General features: G+C 36.7%; 1 protein-coding gene across 5 annotated transcripts in view; it reads left to right on the top strand.

The window, feature by feature from the left end:
• TMEM131L (transmembrane 131 like) overlaps window positions 1-27523 on the top strand; it is an 87712-nt gene that overhangs the window by 47666 nt on the left and 12523 nt on the right. For all 5 annotated transcript variants that reach the window (XM_089525659.1, XM_089525658.1, XM_089525657.1 and 2 more), the window contains 15 exons: window positions 1677-1785; window positions 2783-2888; window positions 4241-4394; window positions 5815-5985; window positions 6577-6646; window positions 8493-8610; window positions 14732-14870; window positions 15163-15272; window positions 15915-15990; window positions 17753-17895; window positions 21468-21610; window positions 22248-22434; window positions 24905-25090; window positions 25998-26147; window positions 26679-27295. In XM_089525659.1, coding sequence (XP_089381785.1) covers window positions 1677-1785; window positions 2783-2888; window positions 4241-4394; window positions 5815-5985; window positions 6577-6646; window positions 8493-8610; window positions 14732-14870; window positions 15163-15272; window positions 15915-15990; window positions 17753-17895; window positions 21468-21610; window positions 22248-22434; window positions 24905-25090; window positions 25998-26147; window positions 26679-27295 — 2479 coding nt within the window. The remainder of the gene's footprint in view (window positions 1-1676; window positions 1786-2782; window positions 2889-4240; window positions 4395-5814; window positions 5986-6576; window positions 6647-8492; window positions 8611-14731; window positions 14871-15162; window positions 15273-15914; window positions 15991-17752; window positions 17896-21467; window positions 21611-22247; window positions 22435-24904; window positions 25091-25997; window positions 26148-26678; window positions 27296-27523) is intronic.

Genomic DNA, 27523 nt, shown 5'->3' with positions numbered 1-27523 from the left:
TCCTGGACAGCAAGTTCTGGCAGTGTTCACATCTCTAATGGCAGATGCTACCATTGTGATCACCCATAATTCACTCAGGCTTTTTGTGGCAGCTATTAGAACAAGGTCACAGATGCTAAGGAGGGTGAAGTTATTTGCATTAAGAATGAGAATTTTATTTGTACTATGATATGTATAGACTGATTAGTATAGTAAAATCTCTAAGCACATTATACAAAAAGTGCTATTAAATCACAGCTAAAAACCACATAAATAGAATATTAAGAAATTAAATTACAAGAACAGCAAGGTTCTGATTAATTTTACAATCCAGGCAAAGCTTGAAAGGCTTGTCACGAAAGGATACACATGCCAGTCTCAAGGCAAGGCAATTTAGGCTGGGCTTTTAAAAGTTGTTGAAAAATTCCATATTTTCTGCTTTCTGGATTACTTGGGAACTCAGTGTGGAAGGGCAATAGGACTTAATAACATTTTGTTATTGTGCATCAAGAGGGGGCTTGTATAGTTGTGTTCCACTTATGGTATTTTCTTTACGTCACCTGATTTTATTGCTTTTTTTGAGTTCTGTTGTATCTTTTGATAACATAAAATTTTGGAAAATACAAGAGTAATTGGTTACTGGCATTAAAATAAAAAAGCATCTTCTTTTGGCTGATCATCCCTTCCTCTGGACCTATTCGTTCCTTTAGACTGTGTATACCATGGCCATTGAAAATGCTAGGGAGAAGGTCCCAGGGAGATTCCAGTAAGTTTAGGAGGACAGATGATGAGGAAGAGGCTTTATTTTCAGATTTATTTTCTTTATATACAGAGACTTTTCTTCTTGGGAATTAGGGGTGAAATACAGAAATGGTAAATATAAGACAGTTGAACAGTCTTGTTTCCATTTTGTTGTGTGGGTGTGTGCATGTGTATAAATATGTGAGAGATCATATTTCTAGTCCTAGTCCTATTTCTAGTCCTAAATTCAAATCTTAAATCAAAATTATCTTCATATGTACTTGCACTATTGAAAATGAACACTGGCTTGTGTTTCTGTGGTCTGTGTAGTATTTAAGTAATCAGACTTAAAAACTCATGATATTTTGTTGTGTTTTTTTAAACACCACCATGTAGCCTATTTGTTCACTCGCTAAACACTCAAGTGAATGTCCAGTTGCTATTTCTGACTAGAGTAGACTGCCTCCACCCCATCAATGGAATTTATATAAGTATTGACTTACTCTTCAGCAGTTGATACAGAGGTCTACACTAGTTGGGAATTGCAAGTGAACATAAGCATTAGTGTTTCTAGTGATGATCGGAGAGAGGAACAGAACATACTGTTGAGTATTTTGTGACTGAATAAATAGATTAAATTATTGTCCTTTTTTAAAAAAGCAAACTTGCCTTTATGTCTGCTGCCTGTGTTTTAAAAATTGAATGGATCACTAAAATACAGGTCAATGTTTTTCTACAGTAGTACAAGTACATATAAAGGCTATTTGTAAAATATTTATTGTTATTTCTAGGTAAAGATGGCTTGCTGGAACAACCTGTAGAAGTTTACAATTTAATTTTGTCATGAAGATGAATAATACATAAAATAAATACATTTGTCATGAATAAATAAATTTGTCGTGAAGATGAATACAACAGTAATAGTGTCATAGTAATGTGATGTGATTTTTTTGCAGGACATAAAACACTTGTCACAGGAAGGAACATTTTCTGTGCTATTTGAGCCAATATTGTTGCCATCACTGAACATGAACTTCACAAAAGTTGCTTCTATTTTTTGTAAAGGTATTTGCGTATAGACATACTTGCAAGATGATACTTATAAGATGAGTTGCCTCAGAGTGAATGTGTGTGTGTGTGTGGGGGGGGAATACATACAGCCCAAAAGTGGCAACTTAGAGCCACCCCTTTTAGGCTGGATCAGGGCCTGGGCAAACAAATGCCAGGCCCCAGTCCAGCCAGATTTCACCCCCAAAAGAAGCATATAAGATCTGCTCCATTTTTGGGGCAGAAAAAAGCTGCTCCTTCTCTTGAAGAGTTGGCTTTTCCCTTGAAAAAGCCACCTCTAGGGAAAGTGGTGTCTAGGTGCCACATCCCCAAGTGGGAGAGAAGCCGGCTGGAGTGTAATTGCTGGTCTGGCTTCAATCCCACTTGAGTACATGGTGCATCTAAAAGCCATGCCACACCACAAAGCCAGCCCCAAGCGGGCTCAAACAAGCTGTCTGTTCAGCCCCAGTACGATATGTAACTGAAGAATTGTGCACATTTTCATTAATGCTTCTGACAAATGTGGGGTGGAGGATAGGAACAAATACCCTGTAGCAAAATACTTAATGGGCTTACTATTTATTTAAATAAACAGTGTTGCTATTTGTTTAAGCAATTTTAGGCCATTTTTCCAGACAAAGTTTTCTAATAATGAACTTAAAAATGAAGACCACAAAACTGAAGGAATATAGACATATTAAAGCTTATAATAATGGCAAAAATAAGGAACAACATTTTAAAACAAAACATCCAACATGAAATAAATCTCATAAACCATAGTAATAAAGCAAATAAATAAATAAATAAATAAATAAAATTTTAAAAGAGTCTGGTGATATTGAAAAGATTAGTTTCATTTCGTGTAAACTTTTTTGAAAACACCCCTCTGTTCTCAGTAATAAAACATAAAGTGAGCCATAGAAGTACAGTGTGAATTTTTCTTGGCAACTGTTAGAATCTTCACATTATATCTTTAATATATGTTGAAATAAGATGCCATTTTTTCTTGAATCAGGTACATTGTGTAGGCATGGAAGTAGTCATGACACTTATGAGAAGAAAAATCTGTTGGATGGTACATCATTGCCAAAGGCATGTCTATCCCATCCAGTGGTGGAAGGGTGAGTTTTCTTTATGCTTAAAATTATTACATAAAGATGTAGTTATACAATTATGTAGAAATGAATTGTGTAGTTTAGCTAGTATCTGTGATTACTAGAAAATATGAATGTTAGGGTATCTTCTCTTTTTATGTGTGAGAATTTTAATGTTTGCAATATTGAAAGCACAATTTATTTTGACAATAATTACAAATGGAATTTACTTTTTTAAAATAAAATGTTTTCTTTTCTTACAAGTGAACAAGAACTGTAAGAAACACATGAACTATAGGGAGCTTCTGTGGTTTTGCCAATTGATGAAGAGAAGAGAGTTAAAACAATAAGAAGAAAGCATTAGCAAAACCAACAAAACTATTTTGCTTGGTCTAATATTCCATAGTGTCAAGCAGGTACAGTGTGCCCTTGCCTTATGCAGGGGATCCGTTCTGGACCCACTCGTGTAAGACAAATTTCACGTATGCTCGAGCTCCATTGAAAATAATCGGGCTCATGCATGTGGCGATGTGCGGCATGTGCACCATGTGTACACATGCCATTTCCTGGTTGTCGCCCAGCTTTCAGCATAAGTTGAAAGCCGTGTACAGCGCACCCACGTATGACATGGGTGCACTGTATAAAGTATTCATTCCCATTAAGAGAAAAAGAAAACAAAGGCAGGAATTGTAATGTAGACCCAAAACAGACAGGCCCAAAAGAGCAGTCCACCCGATTGTGGCATGGCTATGGCAACTGCATGTATCCAACCCCCAATCCAGACCACTATCATGGTCCTGAACTGGGCTGCCGGAAGGAGGGGATCCTATTCGCTCCTTCTTTGCCTGGTTCTTCATGGATGGCATGTTGTCATTGCAGCTTCCCGCCGTTTTCAGGATGCGTGTCATCTGAATGCTACAACAGCTGGAATCTGCATCATTTGGCCCATATGTTTTAAGCTGTAGTTTCATACAAAAGTCTTCCTGTTCCATAGCTTTTGGAAATGTTTTTGGAGGTATAAATATGGGAACATCTTATCTTAAACATTTTATTTATTAATCTAAAAGAAAACATTATAAAGTTCATTCTCTCCTCCCACTCCATTTTTCCAGGAAAGAAGCTTTGGGGAAAAAATGGGGGGAAACCAGTTTTCTTCTAAATTTTTCCAGTTTGCCCTCATATCTCTAGCCACAGACTACTCAGAGCTTATGCACATATAGAGATATATGTGGTCGTGGAACCAAACTACAGTAGAATCTTGTAGTGTCAAATCTAGTGATAAAATCTAGATTGCAGTATTACCTTTGGCGCAGGGGAAATTAACCATTTCTTGGAGGCCACTGTCAGAATCAGTTTAATGTTCCTTTCTCTGTCTGTAGGTATCTTGGTATCGATTCATTTGCGACAGTATTCCACACAGAGCCACATCACAGTATTTCAAATTCTTGGTCCATATGGTTTACAAACAGTTTTGATTTTAGCATAATTCTAAATGATGTTTATGTTTCAAGAGAAACTGAGGATATTCTAAAGGTGAGTTTTTATTTTCGGTGTTATGCATTTTTCCTTACAAAAATGATAGCTTTTTATTTTTATACATTAGGATTTGCATATTCTGTACTAAAAAATAAATGATGCACCTATAAATAAAAGTTTAATTTTGTGCCCAGTATAAACTGTATTTGAATGAATCGGCGTGTTCTTCATAAATACTTTGATTTGTGCTAGTTTTGTGAGATGAAGATTATAATTCAGAGTACTAAAGCCCAATGTAGACCATAGAAAGGACTGCTTTTCTTTCCCCTTCCTATTGTAGCTTAACAACTTTTGCTTATACATTAATTTGCTCATTATTCCTTATGGGTACTCATCAGGATGCTGAATTCTGCACTCATTCCCAATTTTGATTTTAGCTCTATACTATATGACATTTATGTTTCAAGCGTAGTAAGAGCATTGAAGAATTTAGACATCTGATCTTATAACTGAATAGAAAGAGGCGTTTATGTAGTCCCTCCCCAGTAATGTACCATTAGATATGTTCAGCACTCAGTAATTGATGGACAGAATCTTATCAGTGTCTACTAAGGATATTTCTAGAACTTCCTTTTGCAAGATGTTTAGTTGCTACCACAACAGTTGCCAGACAGTGCCCAGGCACAGCTCTAACCCCTGACTGAAATCACCTATTGGTCACAAGAATGTTCTTTCATGCTGGCTGTTCTTGTCTTTCCTGTCCAGCTTCTGGAAGTCCACATAAGTATGCTGGTAGACCTTTATGATCTATCAACTTCATGTAGGATCTTGGGGGCTATTGATGAGAGAAGGAAAGTCTGCAGTGTTTTGTCATTGTGTGCCTTCACATCGGCCTGTTACAGACTGCCAAAATAAAGCTGCTTCGGGTCTCTTTGGAGGTATGCTATTTAAATGATGCATGGGTCCTAAGAGTCCGGAGGTTGCACCAAAGCCACATTCCATTCCTAAGCACTGGAGTGCAGCTTTGGTGCCACTTCCGGATTCTTAGGATGCATGCATCATTTAAACAGCATACAGCCAAAGAGACCCGAAGCAGCTTTATTTTGGCAGTCTGTAACAGGCCATCATTTCTAAATTATGGTGACCCTGTTATGAAGCTGAGAGTGTGTGAATTGCCCAAGGTCACACAGTAGGTTTCCATGACCAAGTGGGAATTAAACTTGGATCTCCAGATGTCCTAGTGCAACAATCAAGCCAGTACTCTTATGTTCAGAATATCAGGAAATGGTGTGATTCAATAGATTCATCTTTATCTTTTTGTAATGCTTAGGAGTTTTTTGGGGGGTTTTGGGTTTGTTTTTTATTTATAGCCTTTAATATTTTGTGGCAGTGGTGGAAAAAGATGTAGAGCAGAATAATATTTTTGCATATGCTTGCTTTATGTGCAGTCAGATTTGATCTGATTTTTCTCCATTAGGTTTTGAACTTCACGGATCCTTTGACTCTACCTCCAGGCTGTTGGAATGTATTTTCCTTGAATCTTCACATCCAAGAATCTGTAACAAGCTTATTTTCCAAAGTTTTTGTGACCACAAATATTGGAGTGATATTTGAGATACCATTACAAATTTATTCTGTTTTGTCCCAGGTACTATATTGATCTGAAATGCTCCATATATGTATTACTTACTCAGTAACAGCATTTCTAATGTAGTATTATCTCTTCTACTAATATTATCTTTTATGAAGGTTATCTGTGATATTGAATGGTAGGAAAACTGCTTCTGGTCTAATTAACTACTTATCCGAGCAGGTTTACTGAAGCACTGAATCTTCCTTTCCAAGTTATGTTGTGTTTTTCCCCCATTTTGAATAGGGTACAAAGATAAACTTGGAATGCTCTGAATTGCTGTTTTTCATATTCTTAAATGGCAGAATATAAAGCATTAGTGCACAAATAATCTGTCATCCACACCTATTTTTCTGTAATGGCAATTCTGTGGTTTGTAAGAAACAGCCAAAAGTGCAAGCATTTTCTCATAATCCTAATCTAGTCTACAGTGGATTGCAGTTGGTGTGTTCTTTCTCATTGTTTTTCTTAAATTATTCAGGGCATTGAGGGATGGAAATTACGGCAGGTTGTAGAGGTGTTATTGATATATATGCTTATTATTATCATTATTACTGAAACGAAAATGTGCAATGCTGATTTAACATGGTTTTGATTAATGTTTTTCAGCAGGGAGTGGTTCGGTTTGAAGCCATAGCACATCATGATATTTATTGTTCCTTGAGAATGTCAGACACAGGTAAATAGAGGAAAATGTGTGTTTGTAATCTTTTTGTAGTGCTAATGCTTTAAATACAAGGACTGGGAGAATATTAGATTTAGTAAACTTAACTTTTATGAACAACAGATTATTCAGCAAACTTGTATCTATGCTGTATTTAACATTTTATAGTATAGAACAGAGTGACCATGTTTTCTTCCCACTAGTAGTAGTACTAATAACAGTAATGTTATTGTTCTTTATTCGATAATACTGTAACTTTATTTCATTTTATTTATGTCCCACCTTCTTCCTAGCCATGATTTTAAAAATTTGAAACAGACAGCTAAACGTTCACATTATACGAAAGTAAAAAATCCTATTTGTTGGTTTGCTTATTGTATTTATACCATGCCCTTCAGCCAAACAGCCTCCCAGAGTGGCTTACAGATGGTTAATTTGGCAATTCCTTCTCCTCAGATTGACAATCTAAAAAAAAATTAAACTATCAGTAGAACTAAAAGCAATGGGAAAACATACCCATTATAAGAACAATAAATGTAGCACATTATTAAAGTCCCCTTTCTCATGTGGCATGGGTCCTTCCCTGCCTGCAGAAGACCAGAAAGGAGGATGACAATCTTGCCTCTCTAGGAGAGGAATTCCAGAGTCTGGAGGCAGCCACCAAGAAGACAGTTTCCCATGTTCCCACCAGATGTACCTATGAGAGCTGTGGGACAGAGAGAAGGGCATCCCTTGAAGATCACAAAACAGTAATAGGCTCACGTGGGAAAATATGGTCCTAGAATAATAGAATCATAGAGTTGGAAGAGATCACAAGGGCTATCCATGCAGGAACACAGAACCAAAGCACCCCAACAGATGTCTATCCACCCTCTCTTAAAAACCTCTAAAGAAGGAGACTCCACCACACCTTGAGGAAGTGTGTTCCACTGTTGATCAGCTCTTACTCTTACTTTCTCCCCTCACCTCTCAACAGCATTGGAAGCTGGTTTGAGATTTTTATTTCCTGGGGGGAAATGTAATTTTTGTTTTATCCTGTTTTTTATTGTCGGATTTTTATTGTATTATGGATGTTTTTAACGATGTTGTAAAACCGTCTTGATCTTTGGAAAGGCGGTATATAAATAAATTATTATTATTATTATTATTATTATTATTATTATTATTATTATTATTAAAGATCTTCCTAATATTGAAGTCCTACAAATATCCTATGCGGTGCATAAAACACAATTTTGAAACCTCTCAGCCTGCTTTAGGAAAAAATAAAGGTGAGAGGAGAAAAAGGAACAGCCAGATTCTTACTTATTTTTAGACCACTCTTATTCTACAAGGAAACAAGGAGTGTATGTTTGGGAGACTGCCAGGGATACTAAGTCAGAAATGCAGCTATTAAGAAAGAGCATCAAGGAGCCTATTTTAACAGTCAAAGGGTGCACCTACACTGTAGAAATAATGCAGTTTGATATCACTTTAAATGCTGCAGCTCCATCCTGTGAAATCCTGGGATTTGTAGTGTTACAAAGTTTTTAGTCTTTGCTGCCAAAGAGTGGTGGTGTTGCCTCACAAAGTTACAAATCCCAGGATTCTGTAGGATGAAGCCTTGGCAATTAAAGTGGTGTCAAACTGTATTATTTCTACATGGTATATGCACTCTTAGAAGGTGCATCCGTGCATCAACAACATAGTTCTTGGTTAGCCCCAACTGCTGTTTTTATAGACTGATCAGCCTCTTTTGAACTTGTTTTCATGTTGTTTTCTTGAAACTGAATTTTTGAATTGATGGAAGTAACATCCAGAGAGAATTCTCAGAAGAAAATAATATGGATTTCAATAAAATAGAACATTATTATCATTTTAGCAAACCTTCTTTGGGAAAAGAGCCTTTCTCTGGACAGTTCTACATGGAATGTGGATTCTGATCTTTCACATGAACTCCATGAAAAATGGCAAAAAATTAAGGACAGTGAAATTTGCAGGTTTGTATAAAAATGTTTATGTAATTTTGGCAGCAGTGGTGATGTTTTGTCTGTAGTAGGAGCTGTAGTTTTGTCTGTCTTTGGCGATCTTCAGTGAATGACTTTCATGTTTTGCTATTGTACAAAAAGAGGAAAGGGAAAAAAACTTCTATTTCTCCCATAATGTCAATTTTATACATTTTGTCATATTTCCCTTACTCATCTTTTTCCCCTAAATGAAATAACACCAAAGATTTTAACTTTTCTTTTTATGTGAGGTGCTTCATCCTCTTCAAACTGAAGAAGGCCTTCATTGCATCTTTTCTAGCTGTAGTGTGGTGACTAGAAGTGTACCAAACATAATCCAAATGTGACTGCAATATAGATTTATATACGGGCAGTTGACAGTCACTCTGATTCACCCATGGAATGGGCCTTTTTCATAGTATCTACTCTTGGTTACTATATTTTAATCAATCCATACTAAACTTAAGATCTTTCTTGTTCAATCACCACCACTTCAGACACCAGTTTATATGTTAGTCTGGGATTCTTTGCTCCAATACCTACCACTCATGCAGACTGATCTGCATTTGTCTTTGTAATAGCCATTCCCCCATTTGTAGAGATCTAACAATTTGCTTTAATTTAAAACTCTCTAAATAATTTGATATCCTCAAACTTGGTCACCTTGTTCCTGCTCACTTCTAACTCTAGATCATTGATGGGCAAGTTGAAAAGCACCAGTCTTAAAATTCTTGGTCTTGGCCTGAACTCATGGTGGTAGAATTCAAAGACATAATCATGTTAGTCTGGAAAATGAGTATACAAAGCATTTCCATATGCATATTCCATCCATTAGGTTTTCATATGCAAAGGGATCTTGTAGCACCTTTGAGGCTAACTGAAAGAAAGAAGCTGCTATTCTTATGTGAGTTCTCACACACCATTACTTCACCTTTGGTAATAATGTATACCTTCAAGTTAATGGTACTGTCATGGGCATGCACATGGTACCATAGTATGCCAACATAATGGCTGATCTAGGACTCCTGCATTCAGAAACCATTGCTCTGCCTGAAGTACATAGATAATCAATTTCATAATTTGGACTCATGGAGAAGACTCACTCAGGACATTCCACCAGAGTTTCAGGAACTTTCACCCTACCATCAATCTTATCCTGGGATTATCAACAGAATAAATTCATTTTTGGATACTATGGTACAACTACAATACTGACATCTAAGCACCACACTATATCGCAAGCCCACTGACTGCTACATATACTTACATGCCTCTAGTTTCCAACCTGAACACACTACCAGATCCATGGTCTACAACCAAGCCCTCTGCTACAGCTCACCCACAAAAAATGACAGAACCCCATTAGTAGTCACACAGAACTCCCAATTGAGACCACTCAGACATATCATCAATAAACTACAACCCATTCTAGACAATAATACTACCTTCTCAAGGAGCCTTTGTGGCAGGCTTTTATTCATCTAGAGACAGCCTCCAAACCTCAAACAGTTACTTATCTACAAGAGGATACACAACATAATGTAGAGACTGGTACAAAAATGCACAATCAAACACAAACTATTAGAGGCCTCTGACTAAACAGTAACAAACCACAATTACAAGTGTATCAGGTAAATAAAAATTACCTAATTCAGCTGTGTATAGCTGTTTATATGCACATGTGACAGAAAAACTTACATAACACAGCTCAGTTCAATATATATATGGATATTTCTGTGGCACTTCTTAAACATGAGAATTTTGGGGTATACAGTCTTAATACTGTGGTTCCTTGTGGCTTAAATGACAGATGGATTTGGCTTGTTTTTTATAGGTTGCAGCACTTACTGGTTCTGATGTATTTATCTGTGGCCATTTTAAATAAGTTTAAAGTGTTAGTTGAGGTTAAATTACCTTCTGTGTTAAGAATTGTTTTCTACCAGTGCCTCTGTTATTACAGGTGTTTTACATTCAATCATGTCATTATTTAGTCAAATGCAAGTCAATGTGTAACATGCCATCTTGTTTGTAAGAGTTTTGTGTCAGCAAGCTATAGGCATCATAATTAGTGCTTTGTACATTGCTGTTGTGATTGTAAATATCGGTTTCATTTTAATTGCTTGTTCATTCTAGTGTTCATATTACATTAGCTTTATTTTGTTTGTTATATAGTGGGCTAAACAGCTGAAGAAGCTTATCTTTGGCAGAACGGAAAGAAAGCCACCCAGAATACACTGTCCTGACGCCTGCTACTATAGTCAGCTCTCCACATTCATGGGTTTAACATTCATGGCTTTTGTTATTTGTGAATGTTAAACCTGACAAACATTTCTAGGATGGAGGGGTGGAGGAAAGGAACACTCCAGTCCTGGTACCTCTGAGGCATTTCCAGGGCAGGAGGGGCCAGAGGAACAGAGCGTTCCCGTTTCCCGTGCCCCTCTCACCCTGGAAATGGCTGCCTCGTTGGGGGGGGGGAGTTTATGTGTGTGTTTTCTGCATTCACGGGGGTCTTTGTCCCCTAATCCTTGCGAATGTGGAGGACTGACTATATTTTATTTTCAACAACTGTCAAGGATTCCTTCCTGCTGTTTGCTACTATTATATTATAATGGGATTCCTTCCCGCTGTTTGCTACTATTATATTAAGCCATATTGTAAGGAAGTATACCAAGGAAAATAAGAAACATGTCAATGCTGCTTTCATTGATCTTACAGCTGCTTTAGAGTCTATTAACAGAAATAGATTATGGGAAAAGCTACACAGCTTAGGGATTGATATCAGGCTTTTAAGATTCATACAGGAACTATATAGCCATACAGAAATGAGGGTTAGAGTTGGTTTAAATGGCTCCCTGACAGAAGCCTTAAGAACAACCCGAGGAGTGAAACAGGGATGCCTTCTGGCACCTACTCTCTTTAACAGCTGTATGAATGATATGGTATCTTTCTTATCTTTGGCTGATTCTCCCTTCCCAGTTATCAGGAACAGAAAGATCTTTATTCTGATGTATGCACATGATTTAGTGCTCATTTCCCTATCTTGTTTAGGTCTCAAAAATCTATTGAATGCTTTCAGTGACTATTGTCATCAAGAACACTTGTCAGTAAAGTACTCCAAAACCAAGGTAATAGTATTTGGCAGAAACTCTCCAAAGCACAAATGGATCTTAGACCAACATAACATAGAACAAACCCAACTATTCAGATATCTGGGCATCGTTTTCAGTAAGTCCCTTTCTTGGAAAAACCATAGGGAGGCAGTAAAACTGAAAACTGACAAAACAGTGAGAGCGTTGTTGAAATTCTGTTACAACCAGGGCAGCCAGTTGATTGAACCTGCCTTAAAAATTTTCAGCAGCAAAGTTATTGCCCAGATGCTTTATGGTGCAGAAATATGAGAATCAGATATCAACATATTACAAAACAAATTTCTCCGAAAGCTCTGCACTTTACCAAATGGAACTCCTGCACCTTTTTTGCACACTGAATTTGGCCACCCCTCAGTTAACCAATAATAGATTTTACACAGATAAGATATTTTAAACATATTGCTACCTTATCAACTAATCATATTCCAGCATTGTGTTACTTGGAAATGTGCGACAGCCAGTTCTGGAAATCAAGTTTTCAGATTCTTTTACAAAAATATAACTTTTCTGAGTTGAACGCTGCTATTGGCATGGATAAGAAGCAATTAAGAGAATTCCTTTTTGGACTGATTCACGACTTCAAGTAATGCCTACTGCTGTTCTAGACGGACACTACAACAAAGTGCTTTTTGAAAACAGACTGCATCTGCAGTCAGTCTCAAGTGGAGGATATTGTTCACTACTTGTTAATTTGTCCATTGTACAGCGACCCTAGAAAGAAATTTTTAACACCCTTGCTGACATACAAAAGTGGGAGCTCTACTGTTGATTCGGTCCAATTCCTTCTCAGCAATACCAATGACTATGTAACACATAGAGTGGCTCTTTTTGCCATGGCTGCAAAAAAGATTAGAAAGAGAGAGTTAAATAAAATTGCCATAAATTGCCATGGAGACGCCAAGTATTAGATTTCATGATTATATTATATATGTTTACTAATATCCAGGAAAGATGTCTCTTTTTCCTTTTGTCCTTTTTAACAGTTAGCTATTTTAACTGCACATTAAATGTTGGGACATTTTTGTCCTTTGTATTCTGTGCCTTTTGTATTAAATGTTTTATGCTTTTTGATAAGCTCATTTTGTCATGACCTTTGGCTAGTACGATAAACGTTGATTTGACTATTTTATGTACAGTAATTGTTAAGGATTCCCTTGATAATGCAAGTGCATAGTATTGTAATTAATTGCTGTATATTTACAAAGTTGTTTTTTTCTAAACTATGGTAGCAAGATCATGTGCATTTTTTTCTATTATATAGCATATACACATCTAGTATATACAGTTGAATTAGGTAATTTTTTATTAACATGATACACCTGTAATTGTGGTTCAACACTGGTACAACTAGATGCCCACACATCTATTCAGGAAATGTCATCGCAGGACCCAATGATATTACCCACAATATTAAGGGACTTTCACTTGCTCATCCTCCAGTGTGATTTATGTCGTACTATGTTAGCAGTGCCCTTCATTGCTCTACATTGGGCAAACAGGCCATTCCCTGTGCCCAAAAATAAATGGACATAAATCAGATGCTAGAAATGGAGGTAAAGAAACAAGAACTGGTTGCAGAACACTTAAATTTTCTAGGGCATTCAAACTCGAACCTTGGGAACAGTGGTCCTTGAACAAAAGAACTACAAAGGAAGACTGAAATGAGAAATAGCAAAATTGGAATGTATCCACAGACACCAGTCTATCAGCATTGGGACAGAAATAATGGTTTTCTGGCACACTACACACATTTGAACACTGTTTAACCCCCCATCCTCACGAGGACACCCTTGACCGGTTCATCACATCTCCTCTCTGGTTCTCACACTACATTCCAATACTATTCATGTGGTTATGTATTCTTTAGGCAACATACTTCCTCCTGTTTTTTCTCCCAATGATCATAATTAAAACTGAATTTGCCACCTCATCTCCATATCCACGAGGTTTTGAATTTTGGTTGACATTCTCATACACAACCAGCTTATATAGGTCTGTTTCTGGATTCCATTCCACCTCATGCATCTGAGGAAGTATGGTCAAATCTACAAAAGTTCATGCTACCTACATCTTTCAGTTAGTCACAATGGTGCCATTTGATCCCTTTGCAAACTCATGGTGGCTACTTAAAAAGTTTTTCTGGGTAACAGTGAATCATTTGCTATCAGTTGAATCAATTGAATTGTGAGAAAATGGAAGGCATTGTAAGACTTTAGCTGCAATAAAGACTCCTGAAGCACTATATCTTCATGAGCATTTAGAAGACCTGATAATTCAGTGCATGTTTTCAGCTATTGTAAAACACTGATAAAATGGAAGTCAGGATATTTAAATACACACACACACACACACATCCCTCCACATTTGTGGCTTTGATTATTCATGGATTTTATTAATATGTTCTCTCTAGGAATATCCAGTGCAACTCTGTGGTTAACTTTAACCAAAAGTCACACTGAAGGCCCTAGAGCAGCCATGTCCAAATTTTGGCGTTTTGGACTTCAGCTCCCAGAAGCCTCAGACACCTTGGCCAATGGTCTGGGATGTTGGGAGCTAAAGTCCAAAACACCTGGAGGGCCAGAGTTTGGACATCACTGACCTAGAGATTCCTAGAGAGAGTGCTGCACTAGACATTTGTAGCTCCTCCAGTGCAATTCAGTGTCTGGCAGATTTTGACCACAGAGTTGCACTGGAGACCTAGGCATTCCTAGAGAGGTGTTATCTCAGGTAAAAACATAGTGGTTTTGTTATTTGCAGTCTTTCAACATTCACAGGGGTCCTGTGTCCCTAACCCCACCGGATGTGGAGGGACAATTGTGTCTCTCTCTGTGTATGTGGAACAGTCTAAAGGTATTTAAAATATTCCAATACAAGAATTAAAGTGTTGGACTCCTGAAGATTTTTTCCTAGTAGGAAAACCATTTGCAATAGGTTTTTAACAATTTCACTTCTTCTTAACTCAACAGGAGAAATCTAGGGGAAGTTATTCAAGCTGCTGATCAAAAGAATCCTGGAGAAGAGTCGTTTGGATTGTCTTTTCCCCACTTGGTTACAGAACTCGGTCTTACACTGAACTTCAGTGCAGCTGCACCTATGAATAGCATGGTGAGGCCATGTTTTGACAGGGTTTTTAGATGAGACCTCCTCCCCCTATTATTCGATAATCTTCATTTTTATTCTTTTTTTAAAAAAGAAAAAATGGAGACTTATATTTCTTGTGAATTAAAAGATAATTCACTTTAAGAGACTTGTGGCTGGTCATATCTGTCAGCTGAAGATTCAGTCTGAAATCTGAAATTCTTTTCACCATGTAATCCACCCACAATTTGGAGCTTCTATGGGGGAGGTTAAGTTGTGAAACATGGGGCATTAATGTTGTTGTGTTTGGACTATTTAGGTAAAATACTTTACGCTAAGAAACCCTTCACCCTTCCCAGTGATGTTGCAACTCCTGCCTCTGTCTTTCTATCCTGATCCTCGAGCCCCACTGACTCTTCTCAGCAAATGGTAATGACCATTCAAGAATGTCATTTTTCCTTTATCATAAGGATTGGAGAACATATGTTCTTCAAGATTTAATTAGACTGTAACTCCCATCAGTCTTAGCATACACGCTAATGAATGATGTGAACTGCAGTCCAATAACATCTGGAAAGCTATGTGTGCTCCATCCTGGCTTTAGCTGGGTTATGCATGCATATTTGTTGTGCTGTTAGGACATTTTTTTACAGATTTCTATGAATTCCCAACTTCCTGCCTCCTTACTCCCCCAGTCAGCTTTAGAGATGTAGCCATGCCAAAAATGAGGTGTAATATTACAGATGCTATCAGCTAGTCAGCTCAGCGTTCAAATGGTGTATTGAGGAAATATCAACAAAGTAATTTATTTGTCCTAAAATGTATTTAAATATAAAAGTAGGCCTGTCAGCATCTTTGTTTTTAATTAAGATGTACTGCATGATGGACTCTTTCTGTATATGAAAGGTATGTGCAAGAAGTGTATGCTACACAGATTAAAATTTTGCAACAATGCATCTTGAATCAAAATCAGTAATATCAATATGCGTACAAATTGGGCTCTATATCTAATGCCATGCATAAAAAAATTAAATGGTTTATACATTATATTTTTAATCTTGATTTATATAGGTTTGGTGAAAGTGTACAGTCTATTAATTTTACAACTACTGAATTTAGATTGACAGAAGCAACAGCACCTCATAGGGTAAGCTATGTCTTGCATTAACCTCATTGATACTTTTATCTCTGAAAAATAGTGCTTATGAATATTAAATAATAACAGACTTTGGCAGCATGTGGGAAATATTTTTGAGCATGAAAGGAGCTGGCAATTTTTGTAGAGCTTGTTACTTTTAGTCTATTTTTTTGGATTGCACAGTTATTAAATTGAAAACACATTTGAAGTGTTCAGAATTACAAATAAATGGATGATTTTTTTGGCAGAAAGGATTTTTAATTCTTACACACACATTCAGCACTTAATTTTTTAAAATATTTCATTCTCCAGCCCTATCCTCTCTGAAAAGACAAAAATACTGGCACGGCAAAGCATACCTTGGTGGGACTGAACAGGGCTTTATTCTCTCCCTGTGTTGGAAACCTCAGAACAGAGGAGTGCTGGTTCAGTTGTATTTTCAGTGTTCCTATCCACATCATATTGCTGTAAACACCACAAATATTTCTACTTTCATCCTTCTCCAGCTGCTCAAGTGTCCTGGCATGCACATCCTTTCTCTTCTGCAGTGTAGAATGGCATGTGCTTGGGGCTGATGAGAAACTGCAATCTTCACCCCAATGTGACCCACATTTTATCTTCCCTTTTCCCCTTTGCACCATTTAGTTCACTCTCCCTCAACTGTTTGGATATGCTGTTAGCCAGAAACTGGACTTAAATATTCTTTTGACACCTGTTTCAAATTACGGTGGTATTCTTATTTTGACTAGATATTTTTTGCCTTTTGCTAGAAGTTGTAAAAGTTATAGTTTGTAGAAGTTATATTAACAATATTTTCTAGTTTCTGTATCACTGTAACCATTCTCAAGAATGTGTTGCTCTGGGCATCTTTGTAAGTGTCTAAGACATCATGAGAGATAGATGGATAGATAGATCACACTTTTAGATTACCCAGCAACCAAAATTAACTGGACAATGGACATTTCATTAAAAACAAGTACAAACAGTGAACAGTGTTAAAGAGAATATAAACTAAAATAAAAATGGTAGTAAATAATAAAAGCATTGCAGTGTGAAAACCAGCAACATGATAGAAGAGCGTGAAGCACTAAGAAGGACTAGCAGCAATTCATAAAGTACCTAGAAGATTTAAAAAAAAACAAAAAACAAAAAACAAAACCCAAAATTTGTTTGACACCAAAAAGATGATAAGGTAGTTCCCAGGTGAATCTCTCATACCTACATGCCACAAAAGGGCATTTCACATTCAGGGCATACATGACAGTATTATCTAAGATTCTGTTCTTATAGACAGAACCTCATAATTTAGATGAGGTTTTTTTTAATAATATTTTTGTCATGTTTTCCTCTTCATCTGTATTCTGTTCTGTTCCTTATCTATTCTTATATCTGTTATTTGGAGTTTCAATTGTTGTTGGTTTTCCTACATTAAAAAGAGGAATTATACTTTATTATCAAGCAATGCACTTTCTCTCTTTCTCTCACTTTCTGCCTAGCTTACCTCATAGGTAAGTGAGAAAAAGTTATGTTGGAGGAGAACTTTGCCTATCTCCTTGAGCTGTTTTGAGTAAGAACAACATAAAATATGAATTATATTTTTTTCTACCATGTCTAAAAGGTTTAGTCTGTTACTTCCAGGGTGATAGGTGAAGTATTTATGTTATGGTTGAAAAAAATATGTATACCTTCATTATTTACACCAGATGCATTTGTCTTAAATTCTAAAAAGATGTCCAAAGGTAGTGATTGTGTGTTTTTAATTGCTTTGCAGGATGAAGTACAAGAGGATTATGATTTTATCAGATCTAGTTCTGAGATGCTCAATTTAAAATTACAGCCTTTGGAAGCTAAGAGAGTTGGTGTAGTTTTCACACCTCTTGATTACAAAAGAGTAACTTCTGTTATATTGGTGAGGTAGGTTTACTTAATTTTTGTAGAAGCAATGAGGCTTGTAAAAGTTCATTTTGAAGCTCATTTCTGAAACTTTTTACAAAATTCACTGTGTATTGTATTGGAAGGAATAGATTGATATCCATGAAATGCTCATAGTAAAATACAAATCAGTCTTTAAAAAGTTGTTAATTCCTTTGTTTTCCCCCTTCCTTTCTTCTTTTTTTCATACAAAATATGAGCTTGCATGTAAATAACTTTTATATATATAAAATAATTTGTCCATGTGGGTTACTGAAAATGCATGAAAGTGGAAAAGGCATTTTTAAAAATGAATAAATGTTGGGGTATGGCAGTGTCTTGAGTTACAGAAAATATTTTGTGAGAGAATGAAGAGGTTACTGTCACTATATATAAAGAGCATTATAATTCAGAATTTGGTTCCTTCAGTTCATTTGTATGCTTCTCTGAACTCACAAAGTAGAGCAGGTGGTTATTCTCAAAATTGCCAAAATCCCAAAATTTTGTGTTACAGTGACCACCAGGAGGATCATAATTTTACCTGTATATACTTCATCACTTTCATTTTTTCTGTATTTGACAGTTTAAATTCTAGCTTAATTTGGGTTAACCAGAACTGCTTATTTTTGGTTATCCAAGTGACAGTGTCAGGTGTAACATACGTATGCCAAGAGATTTTGTAGTTTTTGTACACATGGTCTATTTCCTCAGATGCATGGGATGACCTGGTGCATCTGGGAATGCATCTGAGCATATATACCAGGTCTACAAAAGCATATGATACAGTTAACCTTCAGTTAGTCTCAGAAATGGTACAGGATCCCTTTGCATACTGATATTCCCTTTGCACACTGATATAAGGCATCATTTTCAATTTCTCTTGCAGTTGCTCTTAGAATCGTATATCTGGCAAGGAACCCCATACAGGTCTTATAATGTTAGGTATATATTCAAGGTCAGGCTACATTTTTAGATTTATGCATAGTTCTTGTCTTTAATAAGGCAAGAAGTTTTAAGTCTTTAGGTAAAAAGCTTTAACTCTTTGCTATCCTGCTGCAGTATTGTTGTGTTTTCCCCCTTCCTGTACCTGTACTTTCCATTATCAAAAAGGATCCATTGAAATTAGTGCATCATTACTGAAGGTGCAGATTTCAGATGTGGAAATCTGACTAGATCAGAACAAGGGAATGAGGGAGAGGGTTAAATTCCCCCGCACCAGCAAACTAGGGTTTCAGTGCAGATTGGACCCACAGGCTAGCAATTTGTAAACTAACTCACACTCAGAACCAAAACTACTTGGGAAAGATAGCACTTGGGTATTCATTATGGAAGTCAGATTCTCATAGCAAAGCACACTACCAAAGCTAGATGTTACATTATACCAGTGTAGAGAAGAACTGGGAAAGGTTTATTACCCCAGTACATATGACTGTCTCAGGCCTTAACACACGGGTCAAAAGAAGCGGCTTCTGGCAGCTTTGGGGGCATGTTGTTAAGATGACGCATCCCCCAAAGCGGCTGGAAGCTGCTCTAACACCACAGAAAGGAGCCCACTGCCACTGCAGAAAGGAGTTGTTTTAAACCAACTCCTGGCTGGCACAGCTTGGGACCTGCAGCGGTGGCCTGCTTTGGGAATAGGCCATGCAGTTTCCATGGTCCTGGACTGATTGTGGCTGGAGCGGCCAGAGGCTGCTCCTTCCCAGCCATCTGCTTCGCCCATCAATCTAAGGATTGGATACTGGATGCCCTTATGCTAATTACAGTCTCCCACATAATCATAGATATCCCCATCTTCTGCCAACCCATCTGCAAGAGATAGATGTAGAGCAGGAATGCCCCACCAACAACATGTGCCACTAAAATTTGGGAGCGGAACAAAAAAACTCCTTTAAAACAGAGTTGACAGTAAAAGAGTTGTAATTTGACTTTCTGATATTTGGTTGGCTGAGTAGGGAGGAATAAAGGGTTGCTATAAATTGGAAGCCATTTGAAGGGCACACCACCACCACTATAACAAAGTGGTCTATAAAATTGGTTGCCTTAACTGGTCTAACAACTGATCTTTGGAACATGCATATAAAACTTGGTTATGCTGTTCTTGGAAGAGTGCTGACATAGTTTTAATTCTCAAAGAAGGAAAGGATACTCAAGAAATGTCAAACTATTGACCATCTCATTGCTTAATTCAGATTATAAGATTCTCACAAATATTTTGGCTGAAAGATTTGAACAAGTTTTGAGAAAGTACATAAATAGGGACCAAACTGGATTTCTGCCTACACATCAATATGAAAAATAACATTAGATTAACAATTAACATTTTGGAATATTATGAAAAGAATAATGACAAAAAACTAGCTTTTATATTCACTGATGCAGAAAAGGCATTCGACAATGTCAATTGGAATTGTATGTTTGAAGTAGTAACAAGAATGGGTCTTGGCAAGAACTTTGTCCCCTGAATAAGAAAGATATACGATAATCAAAATGCACAACTAATAGTGAATGGAGGCGGGGGGGGGGGGGGGTCAATAAAAAAAGTTTGAAATATGAAAAGGAACTCGACAGGGTTGTCCCCTATCGCCTTTGTTCTTCATAACAGTTGTAGAAATTTTCACTAATAGAATCAGAAATGACAAGGAAATTGCTGTTACAAAGATCAGAGGACAAGAATATAAGTTGAAGGCCTTCAATGATGACCTTGTGATCATTTTGGAAGACCCCGACTCTCAAATAGGAAGACTGTTTAATATTATTGAGGACTTTGTTAAAGTATCGGGCTTTAAAATTAATAGACATAAGACACCACTCATAACCAAAAATGTACTGAAACAGGAAGAGCAAAATATTGAAAATGTATCCAAATGTCAGATAAAAAAGAAAGTTAAATACCTAGAAATATGGCTGACAAATAAAAATACTGATCTTTATGACAATAACTATACAACTCAATGGAAAGAAATCAGAAAAGATTTCATTAAATGGAGTAAATTGTAGAAAGATAGAAAGCAATGAAAAGTAATAATAATAAAATATATTATGGAATTTAAGTAAAATGCTCTAGGAAAACTTTTAGATTTTTTCCCTATTATGTAACTTCTATTTTTCTTTTTATAATAAGTTAATTAGATATATGGATGATATGGGGTTCATTACTGAAGAGACTCAGGAAGCCAAATTAAATGCAAAGTTTCTGTTAGGAGCTATATTTGTAATAACCATCTTTTATGTTTATAACTATAAGAAACATATGTTTTATGTAGTTATGAAATAAAAAATATAAAGTTAAAAAAACTTGGTTATGGTGTATAGCAGGGGTTGGAATTATGCAGCCATTCACATATTGTTAGACTTCTGTCCAGCACAGCCAACAATCAAATATCTGGATGGCTGCATAATTCTCATGTAGGGTAGAAATAGTATACAGTCATATGAATTTCATTTTGCTTCAGCAGTGCAAAAAGCTGAAATGTTTTTCCAAGAGAGGCACGCATCTTGAACAAGGAGCGAAATGGCTGGAAACTGACTTTCTTTTTCTTAAATTTAGTTGTAAAGGCCTCCTTACTTTGTTACAGGAATAATTTGACTGTTCTGGATGTGGTTTATGTTGAAGGCATTGGAGCCAGAGAACTATTGAAAGTAGGGGGAAGGTTGCCAGGGGCAGGAGGATCCCTTCGGTTTAAGGTGCCGGAGTCAACCCTCATGGACTGCAGGCAACGTGAGTGATAATCTGTATGACAGGAAGGGATGGAGTGATGTGTGCATGGTATAAAAAGATGTGTATGGTAATGGGCAGTCATGCATCAGAATATTTTCTGTACTTATCATACATGATCTCAGAGCCCGAGCATTCAGATGGTACATTGATAGCTACCTATTGGCATTTGAAAGGGATAAATTTCCATAGTGGGAATTCAAGTACTGAGAAAGTCCTTTCAGAAGCTGCAGATATTTTATTTGTGCCAGTGGGAATGACATTCCTAGTTGTCCACAAAATCCAGTCAGGGTTATATAGAGAATATTCTTTCCCAATATAGTGTCTGTTTGCTAATACAACCATATTTCCTACTGTAAATTTTTGAATGAATGCAATTGTACTGTCATCACATTGATAATCATATGCTAATGCAGCTATTTCCTATATGCAAAGAAAATGTTGCATTAGCAGCAGTATTGCATGCCACCATGTGGTCCCCCACCTCTCTGCCATGATATATATAAATGTGTTTTAATATAGTAGTGGAGAAATTGAATTTTTCTCATTAGCACATCGGTACTCCAAAATAGCTTTAAATGATGAATGTAAAAATAACTAAAGGTTGGTTCTGTGTTGGGTTTTTTTCTTTTCTTTTCAGAACTGAAAGATGGCAAGCAAATTTTATCTATTACAAAGAACTTTAAAGTTGAAAATATTGGTCATCTTCCTATTACTGTAACCTCTATGAAGATTAATGGATACAGTTGCCAAGGATATGGGTTTGAAGTACTTGAATGTCATGATTTTTTTCTGGCACAAAATTCTTCACGGGAAATTAGCATTGTGTAAGCATTTGCCTTTAACAAACAAAGAACTTATTTTAATCTCCTTAGCAAGTAGGATGCTAGTTCCTTTAAATGGTTTCCTCTTTCCTCAAATATATTACAAATTTCTCATTCTTCAAAGAATTTTAAGATACTATTTCTATGGCATGGTTTAAATTATCTGCAGTTTATGATATTATTTTTATGCACCTACTGACAAGGAATTATTTGCCTCATTGGGGGTAGTGCTCATAATTCTTAGTATTTTGGGCAGTGTGCTTTAAGAATTTTTAAGAATTTAAATCTTAATTTTAATGCTAGATTTGAGTCAGGGATTAAATGTTGTCCAAAATTAATTTTTTTTCTTCCAAGGTGTGGTGATATAATGTAGACGATATACCAAATTGTGTGATCCTGCACTAGACAGCTCGTACAGCTCTCTTTTTCCATCTTATTCATTAGTAAATATAATGTTGTATCATTATCTAGGGCAGGGATGGCCAAACATGAATAATGTGAAAGCCACATATGATAAACATCAGCCGTTTGAGAGCTGCAGTACATATGCTAATATTACACACGTTGTTACATTCATGTTGTTAAAAAATAAACTGAAAAGAAACAATAACATCCAACACATGCAATGCAACCACACTGTTAAGCACCCAGTATCACATTAAGACCCTGATAATTTCACCACCAGCAACACAGCCACACATGCCACAATCACACAATTGGAAGTTGCATCAACTACAACTAACATTGTCGGCGCTGGCTTGTACAATTTACTGATTCTCCAGCACAATCAGTCTGTAATCCTTACCAATCCAAAATATCTTTATTCTCTGACTCAAATCTAGCATAAAGATTTAAATTCTTAAAAAATATTTAATATTGAATCACATTAAATTTATTTTTTAATTCAATGATCTATGGGCCAATACAGAGTGGCACTTTGTGCCAGCCTGTGGGCGGAGCCAGGGTGCAGCACCTGCACACTGGATGCCCTATCCCTGTCCCCAGGGTGCTATTTTGGTGCACACCAGTCTACACAGTGCGCACCATCATGGCGCAACTTCAGGGCTGCATCTGTATGATGCAGCACCGAAGGGGCATCATAAAGCCATGCTGCTGTGGCTATGGCGCCCCTTCGGAGGTGCAAAATTAACCTTTTGTATGAATTGTAATGCAAAAAGGAGGCAACATACTTCTGTGAAGTGCACATTATATGTCATAGAGCCGCATGTGGTTCATGAAGGATGGTTTGGCTGATGTAGGGTTTCCAAACTATTTACAAAAGTCCTTAAACCTATAAATTAGGGTTCTTACATGAGTTAGAATCATTTAATTGTAGCAGATATGGTTTAGCATGCTACTCCAGATTAAGTCTCTAGTAGTTTGTTGTTATCATCATCATATTCCCAAAGCAACTCAGTAGAGCAGTAGTAATCATAACAATTTGAAAGATATAAAAAAGACCATAGTTATGTATACAGTAAGTACATATGTAATAAAATATTGATCAGTCCATACTGCCAAATAAATAAATTAATGTAATCCAACAGTTGTAAAATGAATTGTGAGAAAGAATAAATCCTAACGCATAGGTAAAAGTACATCACATACAAAGCCAAAATTTAATGTGATTTCCACAAAAGCAATGCAAGATATTTCACAGTTAGCCTTCACATGCTGGCTGACAAATGAATCTGTCATTCATGGCTACTGCCTCACAACTGTAGATCCTACTCAGAGAGCTAAGGATTTCCACTACTCTTTCAAGCCCACTGCACTCACATTTTGATATCATGGAATCACTCTTCACCAAACACACTTTTTAGTACAGCCTGTGAGGGTGAAGGTTTCAGAGTGTAGGTCTTGGGACAAGGCAAGAGGAAGTATTCCCCTGTTTATGTTACTCCTGCCAGGAAGAACTCCTCCCAGCACTTTTCAGACCAGGTAGAATCTGATTTCTCTCTGGCTTTATTTTGAAATGAGTCACAGAAAGTCTCGGTTAGACACAGGGAGTAAAGATGATTTCAGGATGATACAGCTGGCTGAGATGGAGAGAGAAGTGCTGGAGCAACAAGCACTAGCCACAGCAGTTCGTTGAAACCACATAGAAGAAAAATGTGGAAGTCAGTCAATCATCTTGTTAAAGGTGTTCCAGTATTTTCCCAATACTTTAAGGCTCCTGCATAAATCCTGCCTCAACAGAAGAGAGATAGGATATTCTTTGGGAATATATAGAACTGGATAGCTGTGACTGTGAGAAGCATGTTTTATGGTTCTATGTGTTGGAAGAAACACCTGTGAATCACAAGAATATGGCAGTGGGGGGCAGGAGTCTTACTCTTTGAGAAAATAATAGGTTTCTATAGAACCTAAACCTCCACATAGATACCTCAGCAATAAAACAAGCTAGATAGTAATATTAAAACGTTGATGATGTCACTGCTTTGTCTTTTCCCCTCATTCTTCTTTGATGCAGGTTTACGCCAGATTTCACTTCTTCTTGGGTTATTCGTGAGCTGACCTTAGTAACGGCTGCTGGTGTTGAGTTCCACTTCACACTCAATGTGACTCTTCCTCATCATCTTTTACCCCTGTGTGCAGATGTGGTGCCAGGACCCAGCTGGGAAGAATCCTTCTGGAGGTTTACAGTGCTCTTTGTTAGGTAAAACATTTCATTCTCAATTTGATACTAATTAATTTATCAAATCAAATCCGTAACCAAAGCTAGAATAACTACTCAGTTAAGCTCTTTTGATCAGCTGTTTGTTTTTTTAATTAAATGCCACTGGAGCATTTCTTTTTGTTGCCTTTTCCTATATATAGTAGCTAGATTTTGGAAAACTCAATATTTTGAACTCCGAGTCTCAGAATCTCCAAGCCAGCATGGGCACTGAAAGTAACTTTTCCAAATTCTACTATTAAGATTAGTGTAGCTGGTATTGAATACTGAAGCTTTGAACACTCATGAGTGGAAAAATTGCATTGATTTTGGTGGTGAAGAAATCTGCCAGAGATTCTTAACAACTAACTGGTTTACTTATTTACTTACAATATATAAGGGCAACTATTAGAGATAGGGGTTTTCTCAACTATCCACTACTGTACACCTAGCTTTGCCTAGGTGGCAAAAATAATAGAAAATGAAGACATTGTTAGGGTAGGCTCCTAAGTGGAAACTGAGAACTCTGTGGGTGAATATTTTGCTCTCATTTGGGATAAGAAATATAGATTTTTGAAGGGATGATCCAGGCCCTAACTTCTGATAAAGGGTGTATGCTGTTGCGAAGTCTTGTGCCTCAGACATATTATGCCTCACCTTCCAACTGGTCATTGTGATGTGTCAGGTTTAGTAAACTATCTGAAGTCCTCACAGACTCCACAGAAGCCTATAACAGAGTATTTAATCAAGGATTTTCCATCAGATTATTTATCTGTACTATAGACAAATGTTGACTGTAACATCTTTAACTATATTCATAGTCATCCATTAAATTGGATATTCTTTTTGGATGTTTCCTCTAATATCTTAAACAGCTTATCTTTGCTGTAATATTTTATCTGTTTTTCAGTTTGTCTCTACTTGGTGTGATTTTGATAGCTTTCCAACAAGCACAGTACATTCTAACAGAATTTGTGAAGTCAAGACAGAGGACAAATCCTAATTCTTCTCCATTGCAAAACAGTAGTTCTGTGGACATCATCAGCTCTGACTCTTACAAGTAATAAAACCTTTTCTTTCTGTGAAAAACTCTGAGGGGAAAACTAGTGGGTGTTGCTTCAGTTTGACTCTGATAATTGGTAAGTGTAAGGAGTAATTATAATTTTTATAGGGAGATGGCAGCTCTTCAAATTTAAATAACCAGTTGACATGATTAACATGATAATAAAAGCACCTGATAACATACTTCATGGAGATGTGCAAACTGTCTCCACATTAGGAGGCTGAATGTTGTATAGGGGAATAAATGAAATATGAAAGTTATATTCCATAAATGATAGCCATTCAGAAGGCATAAGGCACTTGTGCTTCCTGTTCTTCAACAGTCTGTTATGGAAAGTCAACTCAAGTATATTGGTTAGTATTATAAAGTCTCATAAGAAAGTACGTTTTTGTCAAAGAAAAGCCAAAATATTATCCAGTTGATTCCCCACGGAGTTGGGGAGCATAGTCACTTTTTAAAAATTGTCTTTATTATTAATAAACACTGCATTTTTGTAGAATAAATACTTTAATTTTATTTCAAATCCAGGAGCAGCTGCAAAACCTTTACAGATACTTACAGCTCTTCTGATAAAGGAAAAGGAAAAGGATCTCTCTCTGTAGGCACATCAACCAGTCGTAGCCAGAATGCTGCCAAGAGGAGCCCAGCAACATATAGTCATTCTCAGAAGAAACACAAATGTTCTGTATATTATGGTAAACAGAAATCAAACATGGCAGCTGGTAGCACCATTCTCACTACTGATGACAAACAAAGCCAGACAACTGAAAATCAAACCTCAGCACCAAAGGAGGACATTTGCACTGTTAATGAAAGCTGGCTGAGCCTGAAGTATGCAAATAGCATAAATGTAAACCTGCAAAAGAACTTGACACACCCAGAGAACTTTCTAGATAAGGAAGAAATTGCATTGAAAAATGCAACACTTATGAAAAATACTTCTTCAGAGTGCAGTTTGAAGGAGAGTCTTCAAACAAATATGTTTCCTAAGGAAACGAATCTTAAAACTTCAGAAAATGTAGCTGAACTCAAAGAACCTGATCTGTGTTCTTTGAAGTCATCAAAAAAGCTGTCTGAAAGTCGTTTTCCAAGACATTCACCTCAGCAGCAATCGGAATATCTAGATGTTTCCAGGAAGAATAATGGTAATCTTTTTAGTAGTGAAAGGGAATGTTTTGAATATGTGCCAGTACAGTCAAGATTTTTCCATTCCTTGAGCACCAAGCTTCTGCTAAATCACTTGGTGTTTGGATGCCTGCAAAAAAATACAGATGTATCTTTAAGTTATCGAACTTAAAAAAACTTAATTATTTTACTATGTATTGCCTTTTATTATGTATTATGTTTTTATGTATTTATATATTCCTAAAGGT

The sequence above is a fragment of the Sceloporus occidentalis genome, unplaced genomic scaffold (genome assembly GCF_023333645.1).
Source record: "Sceloporus occidentalis isolate IW3139 unplaced genomic scaffold, rSceOcc1.0.p SCAF_5, whole genome shotgun sequence".
Taxonomy (NCBI): Eukaryota; Metazoa; Chordata; class Lepidosauria; order Squamata; family Phrynosomatidae; genus Sceloporus; species Sceloporus occidentalis.
This window is presented reverse-complemented; position numbering and strand designations above follow the sequence as displayed.